The following is a 15,876-nucleotide window of genomic DNA, read 5'->3' as shown; positions in this document are numbered from 1 at the left end:
GTATTAGTCTGTTTTTACAGTGCTGATAAAGACATACCTGAGACTGGGAAGAAAAGTTTAATTGGACTTAGAGTTCCACATGGCTGGGGGGCCTCACAATCATGGTGGGAGGTGAAAGGCATTTCTTACATGGTGGCAGCAAGAGAAAAAATGAGGAAGCAAAAGTGGAAACTCCTGATAAACCCATCAGATCTCCCGGACTTATTCACTATCATGAGAACAGCATGGGAAAGACTGGCCCCTATGATTCAATTATCCCCCTGGGTCCCTCTCACAACATTTGGGAATTCTGGGACATACAATTCAAGTTGAGATTTGAGTGGGGACACAGCCAAACCATATCACCTACTTCTACAAAAACTACAAAAATATTAGCTGGTTGTGGTGGTGCATGCCTGTAGTCCCAGCTACTTGCAGGGCTGAGGTGGGAGGAGGCTGAGGTTGAGGCTGCAGTAGCCGAGATCACGCCACTGTACACCAGCCTGGGTGACAGAGCAAGACCTTCTCTCAAAAAAACAAAACAAAACAAAACAAAACAAGAATACAGTCATGCCCATTCATTGAGTTACAGTCTATGTCTCCTTTTGCACTACAATGACAGAGTTTAGCTGTGACAAGAAGTCTACGGTACTTACTATCTGGCCCTTTACAGAAAATGTTTTTTGACCATTGTTCTTGGCTCACAAATGCTGAGACAACATGTGAAAAGCACCATTATAGAAAATATTTCTAAGGTATAACTATCAATGTTATTGTTTTTTTTTTGAGACAAGTTCTCACTCCTATCACCCAGGCTGAAATGTAGTGGTGTGATCATGGCTCACTGTAGCCTCCACCTCCCAGGCTCAGGTGATCCTCCCACCTCAGCCTCCTGAGTAGCTGGGACTACAGGTGCGCACCACCACACTAGGCTGATTTTTGTAGTTTTTGTAGAGACAGGGTTTTGTCACCATGTCGCCTCCCTTCCCCTGCCCTCCCCGTGTCCCCTGTGAGTGGTGCTGGCACTCCAACTCCTGAGCTCAAGCAATCTGCCTCCCTCTGCCTCCCAAAGTGCTGGGATTACAGGCATGAGCCATTCTGCCAGTCAGTCAGCTCTTTGAAACAAAATAACGTAAAGGCAGCTGTATCCACACACATCACATTTATAAGAAATCTATCTTGAGGTGTAAATGGCTTTTCTTCTGAAGCCGAAATTCCTACTCACACAACTCTGAGCATTGCCCCTGAGTCTGGGGTCAGATTTGTGTTCCCAGAGCATCAAAGGTGTTCGTAAGCAAGTGCACATGTCATTTGGTAACAGACATCCAACAGAGTTGAGAAAGCTTTATATATAAATTATATTTTATCAATTCTTGATAAGAATCTTCAGCAAAATGACCTATGACCATTTTATGACTGTTGTTCAAAGAACTGAATGTGATGTGACTTAGAAAAGTACTAACACTCATTTCAAATTTACCCCTTGGCCTCAGCAGGATACCAGCCAGAACTCAGCCATGTGTGGTGCCAAGTGGAGTTGAAAACTGCACAGTGTCTTCTTGTTCCAGCCCTTGAGGTTGCTAAGGTCAAGGGGTGGGCATGGGAACATGCCAGTCATAAGGTGATTCTCCATCAGCTCTACACCTCCCCTTCTATACTCTGCTATGTGGTGCCAGGTCTCAGCAGACCTCATTTCTGCTTTTCCAGCTGGCTTCTGGAAGGTTATGCCCATAGGGTCCATGAGGGGAACACCAGAAGGCAGGAGGAGGGAGAAGGGACTGGCTCCTGCCTGCTGGCTGTTTCTTTCAGCAGTGCCACAGCAATGACTCTTCATCACTCTGACAAAATCAGCTGGCTCCAGTCTCCAGCATTTTTTTTTTTTTTTGAGACAGAGTTTCACTCTGTTGCCCAGGCTGCAGTGCAGTGGTGTGCTTGGCTCACTACAACCTCCACCTCCCGGGTTCAAGAAATTCTCATGCCTCAGCCTCCTGAGTACATACAGGAGTATGGCAACATGCCCACTAACTTTTGTATTTTTAGTGGAGACTAGGTTTCACCATATTGTCCAGGCTGGTCTCGAACTCCTGACCTCAAGTGATCCACCCACTTCAACCTCCGAAAGTGCTGGGATTACAGCACAAATCTGACCCCAGACTCAGGGGCAATGCTCAGAGTTGTGTGAGTAGGCATTTCGGCTTCAAAAGAAGGGCTGGGCAACATGGTGAGAACCCCTCTCTACAAAAAATGCAAAAATTAGCTGGGCATGGTGGCATATATCTGTGGTCCCAGCTACTTGGGAGAGAGGCTGAGGTGGGAGGATACCTGGAACCTGGGAGGTGGAGGTTGCAGTGAGCTGAGATTGTGCCACTGCACTCCAGCCTGGGCAAAAGAGCGAGACCCTGTCTGAAATTTAAATAATAATAATAATAATTTATTACGTATTTTCAAGTAGCTAAATGAAAGGATTTTGAATGTTCTCAACACAAAGTAATAATAAATGTTTGAGGTGATGAATATGCTAATTATCCTGTTTTGATCACTACACATTGTATATATCCAAATATCACTATGTACCCCCATAAGTATGTATAATCATTATGTGTCAACTAAAATAGTTTTTTTTTTTTTTTTTTTTTTTTGAGACGGAGTCTCGCTGTGCTCCCAGGCTGGAGTGCAGTGGCGTGATCTCAGCTCACTGCAAGCTCCGCCTCCCGGGTTCACGCCATTCTCCCGCCTCAGCCTCCCAAGTAGCTGAGACTACAGGCGCCCGCCACCACGCCCGGCTAGTTTTTTGTATTTTTAGTAGAGACGGGGTTTCACCATGTTAGCCAGGATAGTCTCGATCTCCTGACCTCGTGATCCACCCGCCTCGGCCTCCCAAAGTGCTGGGATTACAGGCGTGAGCCACCGCGCCCGGCCTAAAATAGTTAAAAAATATATTAAAAGAGGGAAAGGCGGAACGCTTCCTGAGAGCAAGGACCTCCTTTGTCGAGGTCAGGGCTGTGTCTTCAGCAACAAAACACTATCTGGGACTCAGTAGATGCTTAAGAAATAGGGATCGATTGACAGAGCTCCCAAGAGTTCCACGAGGGTTCCCTAGGGCTCTCAGGTTCTTGTATGTCGGAGGGAGAGGTCTTCCCCTTAGTCTCCTCGGCTGGAAGGAGAGGGTGTGGGGCAACAACCGCCCCTTCCTCTATCTCCCTCGCCCCCTCCTTCCCCATGGCCCCCTCCCCCGTCCTTCTACCTTTCTCCTTCCCAGCCCTTCCCGGTTCTCCCTCGACCCTTCACGGCTCCTCTTCCCGTCGCCCCTCTTGCCTTCGCCACCTACCCCTGCACTTCCTCCCACTCTCGCCCCGCCCCTTCTTCCTCCCTTCCCCCGCCCTCCCCGCGCCCCTTGCGAGTGGCGCTGGCACCAGAGCGCAGGGGCCAGACGCCCGGCGCGGGAGGAGGATGGCGCTAGCGGTGCTGCGCTTGGCGCTGCTGCTCCTGGCAGTTACCTTCGCAGGTAGCGCTCGGAGCGGTCCTGGAGAGCGGGGACCTCTGGAGAAAAGCGGGAGAGGGAGTCACGCCGGCGGCGGCCCCTGCCCGGCTCTGGGAGGCCTCGGCGACGGTACCCGCGCGGCCGTTACGGGCGGTTCCCCAGAGGACCTGCCAGGTGGAGGAGCGCGAATTGGGGGGTGTGGTTAGTTCTTGCTTGGATTTCACTCCCAGCTCCAAGGACGCCTGCTATCTAGAGCGCTTTCTCTGTTAAAGTAGATTTTCAGGTGCCCAAGATGAGGAGTTGGGTTTTTATGTATGGCCCCACAGGAGGAGATGCGCAGGAATGAGGAATTGTGGATGCTTACGAGAAAGGGGCTTTAGTCCACACCTCTCTTAAAATGGAGTTAAAATGCTCACATCTTGCATTAAATTTTATATTTGTTACCCCGAGCTGCAAAGGAAAAGAATATCATGAACTATTAATTAAGGGTTACTTCCTTGGCCAGCTGCGGTGGCTTGGGCCGGTAGTCCCAGTTACTCCGGAGGCTGAGGCGGGAGGCTCGCTTGAGACCAGGAATTGAAGCTGCAGTGCGCTAGCGCGACTTTTATTCCGTAGCTTCAAAGTCCTTTCTCAACCAAACCTAATGGGAACAGAACCAAATGTTATTTCTGTGTGCTTGTGGGGAGAGGTGCCATAAAAAACTGAATATCCTTTCTGGAGGAAGTGGGCTGGGGACAGTTTAAAGAAGGTAGGATTTAGAGGGGAAAATAGAAGATGTGACCTGGATAAATCCCAAACTGGATTTTAAAACATTCTTATGAAGCTGGATGTGGTGACTCACGCCTCGAATTCCAGCACTTTGGGAGGCCTAGGCAGGAAGATCGCTTGAGCCCAGGAGGTCAAGACCAGCCTGGGCAACATAGCAAGATCTCATTAAAAAAAAAAATCCTCATGAACAATACCTTACCTTGATCCCATACTGTAAAATGTCTATGCTTTCTTCTTACAGGCCCTCTGTTCCGTCGATTTTCAAAATATAAAACGGTAAGTAGGAAACCACTTGTACTATTTCTACCAATACAGTGAAGCCCAAAACCGTCTGGGAGGGAGGCTGGCTCTCAGGTCTGACCTGCCACTTTTGAAACCATTGAGGACTGCGTTTGAAACCAGGTTGTCACACAGCCCTTTTGATTCAGATAAAAGTGTAAATTTTAGTTGAAAACAGCCCAGTCTTTGTTTCTGTTAATATTTCCTTTAAAGATTCAAAAGGTCCTTAGAAAAATAGTTATGCCTTGTACTAGATATTTTATGTACTTTATCAAATTAAATTGTGAGGATGTAAAAGGAGACCAACCAAATGAGAACAAGCAAAGGCTGTGTTTTTCAGGGCTTGTTATAGCAAGAGAGTCAGCCACTGTCACCTGCATTTGAATAGGGACTCGAGTCAAAGAGAGGAGTGCGAAAACTATAGTGGAAAAAAGAAATGGCTTCAGGTATGGCCTGATTGGAGGCTGTTGGCACAGGGAAGCTGCAGGTGAGCTAGCTAGAAGCAGGACATTCTATGATATGGGTTAGGGGTGCGTATTTGGTTTTCTCTGGTTGTGCTAAGTTGGAATCAAGGACAGAAATTATGGAAGCTGTCAGTTAGTAATCAAGTCTTAACCATTTTGCGGCTGGGCATGGTGGCTGACACCTGTAATCCCAGCACTTTGGGAGGCCGAGGTGGGCAGATCACGAGGTCAGGACATCAAGACCATCCTGGCTAACATGGTGAAACCCCGTCTGTACTAAAAATGCAAAAAATTAGCCAGGCATCATGGCACGTGCCTGTAATCCCAGCTACTGGGGAGGCTGAGGCAGGAGAATCACTTGAACCCAGGAGGCAAAAGTTGCAGTGAGCTGAGATCACACCACTGCACTCTAGCCTGGATGACAGAGTGAGACTCCATCTCAAAAAAAAAAAAAAAGTCCTAGCCATTTTGGGCTGATTGTTAAAGGGGTTATTATCTGGCTTCCTGGGCTGTCACTAGAGATAGCAGTCTGATTTCCTTCAAGTCTGACTTATAGCCGGCTGGCCCCCTGGCTTGGTTATTCTAAATAATGATTTGAGTTCCTGGGCAGGATGCTGCAGGTTGTGGGTCAGAGTTCTGCTTTATATAAGGTCTAGTCATTGTCTGTTTATTTGGTCTCTCAATTCTCACAATGATGTTGTAAGATAGACATTATCTGACATATGAGGATGTTGACTTCAGTAGGTTAACTCTGAGCATTCAGCTCGGAGTAGACTTCTTCCAGGAAACCTTCCCACGCAATTCCCTTCCTCCAAAGTAGAGATGTAGATATATATATCCACACACACTTTCTCTCTGCTTACCTATACTGCATCATCATCACCATCATAACAATAAATACTTAGATACCTGCGTGCCATACCAGTGTTCTAAATGCTTCATATATAATAACTAATTTCATCTTTCACAGTACTGTGAGGTAGGGATCGTTATTTCATTATTATCCCGTTGGTCAAGGTCACATGGAAGTGGTGGAGCTATGCTTCTCATCCAGGCAGTCTGACTCCAGATCCAGTGCTTTTCTCTACCCCGTCACAGCATTAGATTGTAATTGCCTGTTTGCCTATGTCCTCCAGGAAACTATGCCTGTTGTCAGGTATAGTGTCTTATTTGCTATTTGGTGCTCAGTCTTCAGCATCTCATGGATGCCCAATAACACTGTTAGTCAGTGATTCGGTTTGCTTGGGTTTGGTTTTCTTTTAGAAAATGGGAGTTATGGTACCTTCGTTTTAAGGCTGGGATTAGGGTAAAGTGAGTGAATTCCTACATGTAGAATTTAAGAAGGCATTCACACTCAGGAGGCAATGCAAGTGCTGCAGGACCTGCTGTCTTTATTTATTTATTTTTTTTGAGACAGAGTCTTGCTTTGTCATCCAGGCTGGAGTGCAGTGGTGAGATCTCTGCTCACTGCAACCTCTGCCTCCTGGGTTCAAGTGATTCTCCTGCATCAGTCTACCAAGTAGCTGAGACTACAGGCATATGCCACCCCGTCTGGCTAATTTTTTTGTATTTTTAGTAGAGACGGGGTTTCACCATGTTGGCCAGACTGGCCTCGAACTCCTGACCTCACAGGATCCACCCACCTTGGCCTTCCAAAGTGTTGGGATTATAGGCATGAGCCACCGCTCCCGGCCTGGACCTGCTGTCTTTTGACAGGATTGTTAAAAGGATGACTCACACAAGAGATCTTTGGTTTGGCTGGCTTTTGTGCAGTGGTGTTTACAACTAATTGATCACAACCACAGATTTCTCTGTTCCTTTTTCATTCCACTGCTTCACTTGACCAGTCTTAAGAAAAAAGAGAGAGAGAGAGAGAGATTGATCTTTGGTTTTTCTTCCTTATTTCCATTGCCACTGCTCTAATTTAGGGCCCCCATTATCTCTCACCTAGATTAGCATAGTGGCTTTTCAATGGGTTTTCCCCAGCCTTTTGGTATCTTCACTTTCCAGTTCCTGCTACACACTGCTGCTCCAATTAGTCTCTAAAATCTTGACTGAATGTAGCATGTCTCTGTGCAGAATCTTCAAGGACTTCTCATTGCCCACAGAGAAAGTCTAACCTCATCAACGCAGCCTACTTTTCTACCTGTACCTTCTGGTGTTTTCTCATAGTATATCCTCCTCTATTGTTAGTGCTATACTTTTTTTTTTTTTTGAGATGGAGTTTCATTCTTGTTGCCAGGGTGGAGTGCAGTAGCACAATTTTGGCTCACTGTAACCTCCATCTCCTGAGTTCCAGCGATTCTCGTGTCTTAGCCTCCCAAGTAGCCGGGATTACAGGTGTGCAACACCATGCCTGGCTAATTTCTGTATCTTTAGTAGAGATTGGGTTTCACCATGTTGACTAGGCTGGTCTCAAACTCCTGACCTCAGGTCATTCCCCTCCCAAAGTGCTGGGATTACAGGCGTGAGCCACCGTGCCCAGCCTGATTACTGTAGTTTTATAGTAAGTTTCAAAATGAGAAAGTGTGAATCCTCCAACCTTTTTTTCTTATTCAAGAATGTTTTGGCTACTTGGAGTCCCTTATATTTCTATCTGAATTTTAAGATCAATTAGTCAGTTTCTGCTGCAAAAAAAGACAGCTAAGGCCGGGCGCGGTGGCTCAAGCCTGTAATCCCAGCACTTTGGGAGGCCGAGATGGGTGGATCACGAGGTCAGGAGATCGAGACCATCCTGGCTAACATGGTGAAACCCCGTCTCTACTAAAAAATACAAAAAAAAAAAAAAAACAAAACAACAAACTAGCCGGGCGAGGTTGCGGGCGCCTGTAGTCCCAGCTACTCGGGAGGCTGAGGCAGGAGAATGGCATGGACCCAGGAGGCGGAGCTTGCAGTAAGCTGAGATCCAGCCACTGCACTCCAGCCTGGGAGACAGAGCGAGACTCCGTCTCAAAAAAAAAAAAAAAAAAAAAAAAAAAGACAGCTAAGATTTTGATGGGGAGTCCATTGAACTTATATATCTATTTGGAGAGTATTGTCATCTTAAAAGTGTTAAATCTGCTGATCCATGAACATGGGATGTCTTTCTATGTATTTAGGCCTTTAATTTCTTTCAACAATGCTTTATAGTTTTCAGTATACATGTCTTACACTTTGTAAATATTTATTCTTAATTTTTTTTTTTTTTTGAGACAGTCTCACTCTGTTGCCCAGGCTGGATGCAATGGTGTGATCTCGGTTCACTGCAACCTCCGCCTCCTGGGTTCGAGTGATTTTCCTGCCTCAGCCTCCTGAGTAGCTGGGATTACAAGCACATGCCACCACTCCCAGCTAATTTTTGTATTTTTAGTAGAGACAGGGTTTCACCATGTTGGTCAGGCTGGTCTCAAACTCCTGACCTTGTGATCTGCCCGCCTTGGCCTCCCCAAGTGCTGGGATTACAGGAATGAGCCACCACGCCTGGCCTTTCTAGATGTTTTATTCTTTTTTTTTTTTTTTGAGACAGTGTCTCACTCTGTTACCCAGGCTGGAGTGCAGTGGAGCCATCTCGACTCACTGCAACCTCCGCCTCACAGGTTCAAGTGATTCTCCTGACTCAGCCTCCCAAGTGGCTGGATTACAGGCTCCCGCCACCATGCCCAGCTACTTTGTGTGTGTGTGTGTGTGTGTGTGTGTGTGTGTGTGTGTATATATATATATTTATTTTTTTTTTTGAGATGGAGTCTTACTCTGTCACCCAGGCTGGAGTGCAATGGTATGATCTCGGCTCACTGCAACCTCCACCTCCTGGGTTCAAGCGATTCTCCTGCCTCAGCCTCCTGAGTAGTTGGGATTACAGGCACCCACCACCATGCCCAGCTAATTTTTGTATTTTTAGTAAAGATGGGGTTTCACCAGGCTGGCCAGGCTGGTCTTGAATTCCTGACCTCGGGTATCTGCCCACCTCAGCCTCCCAAAGTGCTGGGATTACAGCTGTGAGCCACTGTGCCTGGCCTATATTTTTTTAGTAGAGACAGGGTTTCACCATGTTGGCCAGGCTGATCTTGAACTCCTAACCTCAGGTGATCCTCGGCCTCCCAAAGTGCTGGGATTAAGGGTGTGAGCCACCACACCTGGCCCTAGAGATGTTTTATTCTTTTTGATGCTATTGTAAGTGGAATTGTTTTCTTAGTTTTATTTTCAGATTGTTCATTGTTAGTGTATAGAAGTAAAATTGAGTTTTATATATTGATCTTGTATCTTTCAACCTTGTTGAACTTGCTTATTAGTCCTTTTTCTTTTTTCCAAGACTGAGTCTCGCTCTGTGGCTCATGCTAGAGTGCAATAGTATGATCATAACTTAATATAACCTTGAACTCCTGGGCTGCAGTGATCCTTCTTCCTCATCCTCCTGAGAAGCTAGGACTACACACACAGGTCACCACACATGGCTAATTTTTAATTTTTTGTAGAGATGGGGTCTTGCTATGTTGCCCAGGCTGGCCTTGAACTCCTGGCCTCAAGTCATCCTCCTACCTCAGCCTCCCAAAGTACATATAATTATATAAGCCACCATACCTGGCCTTGTTTATTAGTAATTATTGGGGGGGTGTGTGTGTGTGTGTATGTGTGTGTGTGTGTGTGTGTGTGAATTTCTTAGGAATTTCTATATAACAAGATTGTGTCATCTTTGTTGCTTGTTTGTTTTTTGAGACAGAGTCTTACTCTTTCGCCAGGCTGGAGGGCAGTGGTGCAATCTCAGCTCACTACAACCTCCGTTTCCCGGGTTCAAGCAATTCTCCTGCCTCAGCCTCTCAAGTAGCTGAGATTACAGGTGATTGCCACCACGCCTGGCAAATTTTTGTATTTTTAGTAGAGGCAGGGTTTCACCATGTTGGCCAGGCTCATCTCAAACTCCTAGCCTCAAGTGATCTGCCTGCCTCGGCCTCCCAAAGTGCTGGGATTACAGGCATGAGCCACTGTGCCCAGCCCTGTGTCATCTTTGAATAGAGATAGTTTTACTTCTTCCTTTCCCATCTGGGTGCATTTTATTTATTTTTCTTGGATAATTGTCCTGGCAAGAAACTTTGGTACAGTGTTGAATAGAAGAGGTGAAAATGGACATTCTTGTGTTTTTATTTCTGATTTTAGGGAAAAGCATTGAGTCCTTTACCACTGAGTAGAATGTTTGCTGTAGGTTATTTATGGATGCCTTTTATTTTATTTTTGTTTTTGTTTTTTCTATGGATGCCTTTTATAAGGTTGAGGAAGTTCTCTTCTGTTCCTAGTTCGTTGAGTACTGTGTTTTTTGTTTGTTTGTTTGTTTTTTGTTTGTTTGTTTTGAGACAGAGTTTCACTCTTGTGCCCTAGGCTGGAGTGCAATGGAGGGATCTTGGCTCACTGCAACCTCTGCCTGCTGTGTTCAAGCGATTCTCCTGTGTCAACCTTTTTTTTTTTTTTTTTTTAAATCATAAAAGAGTTTTGGAGATTCCTTTAAACTGTTAACTCCAATGCCAACCACTTCTCTTGCCACTGTGCCTTTGCTTGATCAATTTTATTTCTTTGCGGTAGACATTCTCCCAGCCTTCTATATTAAATTTTACCCATTCTTCAAGACCAGCATGTGTATTTCTTGATTGCCTTATTCCATCCTAAATTCCTTATAGTCAGGATCCAACTTTTCTTTGTCTTTGTGTCTGCCATAACATCTGTAAATGAGTGACTATACCAGTAAACGATATAAGAAACTTTCAGGAGGAAAGCTTTAGAGCAGCGGTCCCCAACCTTTTTGGGACCAGGGACCAGTTTGTGGAAGACAATTTTTCCATGCACTGAGGCATGGAGTGGGGTGGGCAGAGATGGTCTGGGATGAAACTCCGACCATCAGGCATTAGTTAGGAGTCTCTGCAGGGTGCGGTGGCTCACGCCTGTAATCCCAGCACTTTGGGAGGCCGAGGCCGGCAGATCACAAGGTCAGGAGTTTGAGACCATCCTGGCCAACATAGTGAAACCCAGTCTCTACTAAGAATACAAAAGTTAACTGGGCGTGGTGGTGGGTGCCTTTAATCCTACCCATTTGGGTGGCTGAGGCAGGAGAACTGCCTGAACTCGGGAGGCGGAAATTGCAGTGAGCCTAGATGGCATCACTGCACTCTAGCCTGGGCGACAGAATGAGACTTTGTCAAAAAAAAAAAAAAAGGGCCGGGTGCGGTGGTTCATGCCTGTAATCCCAGCACTTTGGGAGGCTGAGGCAGGTGGATCACCTGAGGTCAGAAGTTTGAGACCAGCCTGGCTAACATGGTGAAACTCCATTTCTACTAAAAATACAAAAAATTAGCTGGGCATGGTGACATGCGCCTGTAATACTAGCTGCTGGGGAGGCTGAGGCAGGAGAATTGCTTGAACCTGGGAGGCGGAAGTTGCAGTGAGCCGAAATGGCGCCATTGCACTCCAGCTTGGGCAACAAGAGCAAAACTCCATCTCGAAAAAAAAAAATAATAGCCTCATAAGGAGTGCACAACCTAGATTCCTCGCATGCCCATGTCACAATAGGGTTCGTACTCCTATGAGAATCTAATGCCATCGCTGACCTGACAGGAGGCGGAGCTCAGTTGATAATGCTCACTGGCCAGCCACTTCCCTCCTGCTAACAGGAGGCCCAGTTCCTAACAGGCCACGGACTGGTACCAGTTTGTGGCCTGATGGTTGGAAACCCCTGCTCTAGAGTATAAAGGTCAGAGAATTGCTTAAAATTTTAGCATATCCTTCTATAAGAATTATTTTTATTTTAATTTGTAATTTTTTTGAGACAGTTTTGCTCTTGTTGTTTAGGCTGGAGTGAAGTAGTGCAATCTCGGTTCACTGCAACCTCTGCCTCCCAGGTTCAAACGATTCTTCTGTCTGAGCCTCTCGAGTTGCTGGGATTACAGGCGTGTGCCACCATACCCGGCAAATTTTTGTATTTTTACTAGAGACGGGGTTTTACTATGTTGACCAGGCTGGTCTCAAACTCCTGACCTCAAGTGATCCACCTGCCTCAGCCTCCCTAAGTGCTGGGATTACAGACATGAGCCACCATGCTCCGCCCTTCTATAAGAATTAAAATGACATTAAGGAATAATAAATGTGCAGTGGCTCTCTTCCAGAGGGTGGAGAGGAAGTTTTGGGGCAATGTTTGCCCAGATTCAACTCTCTTCCTGTAGTTAGTATCTTGTGGGATGAAATTTGGAGCCTCCATAGATGATGAACCTGTTTTGAACATTTTTCCTTTGGCACAAATTTGCTTCAATTCTGAATCTCCTGCTTTCTTTAATGTTTTTGGTTAAATGTCAGTGCCTTAAAAGTTCAGATTGAGGCCGGGCGCGGTGGCTCAAGCCTGTAATCCCAGCACTTTGGGAGGCCGAGACGGGCGGATCACGAGGTCAGGAGATCAAGACCATCCTGGCTAACACAGTGAAACCTCGTCTCTACTAAAAATACAAAAACTTAGCCGGGCGAGGTGGCAGGCGCCTGTAGTCCCAGCTACTCGGGAGGCTGAGGCAGGAGAATGGCGTGAACCCGGGAGGCGGAGCTTGCAGTGAGCTGAGATCCGGCCACTGCACTCCAGCCTGGGTGACAGAGCGAGACTCCGTCTCAAAAAAAAAAAAAAAAAAAAAAAAAAGTTCAGATTGAAAGATTAGATTCCTGATTTTGTCTTGGCATTCAGGCAAGGGATTAAGGTGGAATTTAATAGAACATCCACATGGACATTGTAGTGAAGTGCAAATTATGAAGCTAGACAATAAAAAAGTAGGTATGGTGGCGTGTCTCAGACTTTCATTTAAAAATCAGCCAGATTGAAGCCTCTGAGGTCCTTTTAATTTTAATTTTTAAATTTTTTTTATTTTTTAGATGGGGTTTTGCTCTCATTGCTTAGGTTGGAGAGTTGGAGTGCAATGGCGTGATCTTGGCTCACCGCATCCTCTGCCTCCCAGGTTCATTTGATTCTCCTGCCTCAGTCTCGATCTCTTGAGTTCATGATCTGCCCACCTTGGCCTCCCAAAGTGCTGGGATTACAGGCATGCACCACCATGCCCAGTTAATTTTGTATTTTTTAGTAGAGATGGAGTTTCTCCATGTTGGTCAGACTGGTCTCGAACTCCCAACCTCGGGTGATCTGCCCACCTTGGCCTCCCAAAGTGTTGGGATTACAGGCATGAGCTACCACACCCGGCCGGGGTCCTTTTTTTACATAGTTTGTATTGAACCATCACACCAACATTGTATCTGATTTTAGCATTAGAAAATTTTTTTTTGCCAGTTGCAGTGGCTCACGCCTGTAATCCTTGCACTTTGGGAGGCCAAGGTGGGTGGATGACGTCAGAAGTTCGAGACCAGCCTGGCCAACATGGTGAAACCCTGTCTCTACTAAAAATACAAAAATTAGCTGGGCATGGAGGCACACTCCTGTAATCCCAGCTACTTGGGAGGCTGAGGCAGGAGAATCACTTGAACCCAGGAGGCGGAGGTTGCAGTGAGCTGAGATTGTGCCGTTGCACACCAGCCTGGGAGACAGGGTGAGACTCTGTCTCAAAAAAAATTTTTTTTCTGGAAAATAAAAATATTTTTATTGAATGATTCTAGGAAATCTAAGGAGATCTGGGACATTTTCTTCTCTGAACTATTTTATGAGTGTATCTCAAGTCATTCTTGAATTTCTCTGTCCCTTTCTTTTTTCCAGCCATTCTGCGCTCGGTATCAATTACCAGGATGTCCCAGGGACTTTAACCCTGTGTGTGGCACTGACATGATCACTTACCCCAATGAATGTACTCTGTGCATGAAAATCAGGTAACATGATTTTACAGCTGTAGACTAGCCAAGTATTCTTCATTTCTTTTTCTTTTTCTTTCTTTCTTTTTTTTTTGACAGAGTCTCGCTCTGTCACCCAGGCTGGAGTGCAGTGGTGCCGTCTTGGTTCACTGCAAACTCTGCCTCCTGGGTTCAAGCAATTCTCATGCCTCAGCCTCCAAAGTAGCTGGGATTATAGGCACCCGCCACCGCGCCTGGCTAATTTTTTATTTTTAGTAGAGACAGAGTTTCACCATGTTGGCCAGGCTGGTTTCGAACTCCTGATCTCAAGTGATCCACCCGCCTCGGTCTCCCAAAGTGCTGGGATTACAGGCGTGAGCCACCACGCCCAGACTCTTCATTTCTTTTGTTGAATTTTGATTACTTAGGAGGTAGTGACTATTTTCTTGGATGTAAGAATCAAAAGTGATAATGGTAGTTCTCAGTTTTCAGGGTGATGGTTAAAGAGATGCAAAATCCTCAGTGCATTTTTCAGATCAAGTTAAACAATGAGATGTGTGATTAGTCAACTATAGGCCAGGTAATCAAATTATGTTATTGCCCACTAATGTGAAATTTCCTAAAATTAAGAGTCTATTTAATAGTTAAACTCCGTGAAGTATTAAATTTTATTTTTAATTCAAAGGGCATGTGTAGGTGATCTGCACACCCTGTACTACTAGTCAGGAAGTGCGACTTACTGACTCTGCTTAGTAGAATGCTAAGTAATGATACTTGATATGCTTCATGTAGCACACTTGACCAGGTGACTGCAACTACTCCTTCAGGTATGCAGCTTTGTACGTAGCAGGGATTCATTATTTGACCTCAGTTGGTCTTCTCTGTTTCTTTTTTTTTTTTGAGACTGAGTCTCACTTATCGCCTGACTCACTTCAATCCCTGCCTCCCAGGTTCAAGCTATTCTCCTGCCTCAGCCTCCAGAGTAGCTGGGATTACAGGCATGCGTCATTACACCCAGCTAATTTTTTTTTTTTTTTTTTTTTTTTTTGAGATGGAATTTCGCTCTTGTTGCCCAGGCTGGAGTCCATTGGCAAGATCTTGGCTCACTACAACTTCCGCCTCCTGGGTTCAAGCGATTCTTCTGACTCAGCCTCCCAAGTAGCTGGGGTTACAGGCATGTGCCACCACACCTGGCTAATTTTTGTATTTTTAGTAGAGATGGGGATTCACCATGTTGGCCAGGCTGGTCTCGAACTCCTGACCTCCAGTGATCCGCCCACCTCGGCCTCCCAAAGTGCTGGGATTACAGGCATGAGCCACCATGCCCAGCTCTCTGAGTGATTCTTTGGGGTTAATGTCCTGTGCCCTAGGGTTAGGGAAAAAATGGCAGACTGGTGACTTCCACCCTCTTTGTTTCCTAGATTTAGCTTAAAAAATGATTAAGTAAGTGTAGCCATGGAAGGAATCTAATGTATATCTGTATGGGTCTTCTTAACACAAATAATGAGACAGTTTCAGTATGGTAGGTAATAAATGTGTTTCTATGATTGTTCAATTTGCAGGGAAAGTGGTCAAAATATTAAAATCTTCCGACGTGGACCCTGCTGATGGAGCAGTTTACAGAACAGAAGATGGAGAGACCACCTTCACTGGCAGACTAGATAAATTGCGTTTCCCCTTTTTCTCTTTTCCTGTATTTCTTTACATAAAATTTGTTAACACACATCTTCTGAGAGCAGGTATGGAAGACAGCCATGTGTAGTGATGGATAATTTAAAGAAAAAAAGAATCCTTGTTTCTTGGCTTTTGCTCCTAGAGTTAAGCTTGCTGCCCAGATAACTTGTGCATTGCTTTATTTAGTTGAAATAAAATCAGCATTGAATTCAGTTCCTACTGTGCTCTGTTGAAAATATCATTCTCATTGCAGAGGAGGTATCCTTTAAGAGTTTTTCAGCTGGGTCTGAAAATTAAATGGACATAAGACAGATCAACAGGAGGAAAGCATACAGACTTATTTAATACAAGTTTCACTTGGCATGGGAGCCTTCATAAAGAAATAAACACTTGGCCGGGCATGGTGGCTCACGCCTGTAATCCCAGCACTTTGGGAGGCCGAGGCGGGCAGATCATGAACTC

General features: G+C 45.5%; 1 protein-coding gene across 1 annotated transcript; it reads left to right on the top strand.

Annotated features, from left to right (window-relative positions):
• Positions 1 to 3,353: 3,353 nt before the first annotated feature.
• LOC116274175 (serine protease inhibitor Kazal-type 2) lies at positions 3,354 to 15,626 on the top strand. The gene is made up of 4 exons (XM_031664472.1): positions 3,354 to 3,484; positions 4,470 to 4,504; positions 13,670 to 13,779; positions 15,303 to 15,626. The coding sequence occupies exons 1-4, from the start codon at positions 3,430 to 3,432 to the stop codon at positions 15,346 to 15,348; spliced, it is 246 nt and encodes an 81-aa protein (XP_031520332.1). The 5' UTR covers positions 3,354 to 3,429; the 3' UTR covers positions 15,349 to 15,626.
• The last annotated feature ends 250 nt before the right edge of the window (positions 15,627 to 15,876 follow it).

This window comes from Papio anubis, chromosome 3 (assembly GCF_008728515.1).
Source record: "Papio anubis isolate 15944 chromosome 3, Panubis1.0, whole genome shotgun sequence".
Classification (NCBI taxonomy): Eukaryota; Metazoa; Chordata; class Mammalia; order Primates; family Cercopithecidae; genus Papio; species Papio anubis.
This window is presented reverse-complemented; position numbering and strand designations above follow the sequence as displayed.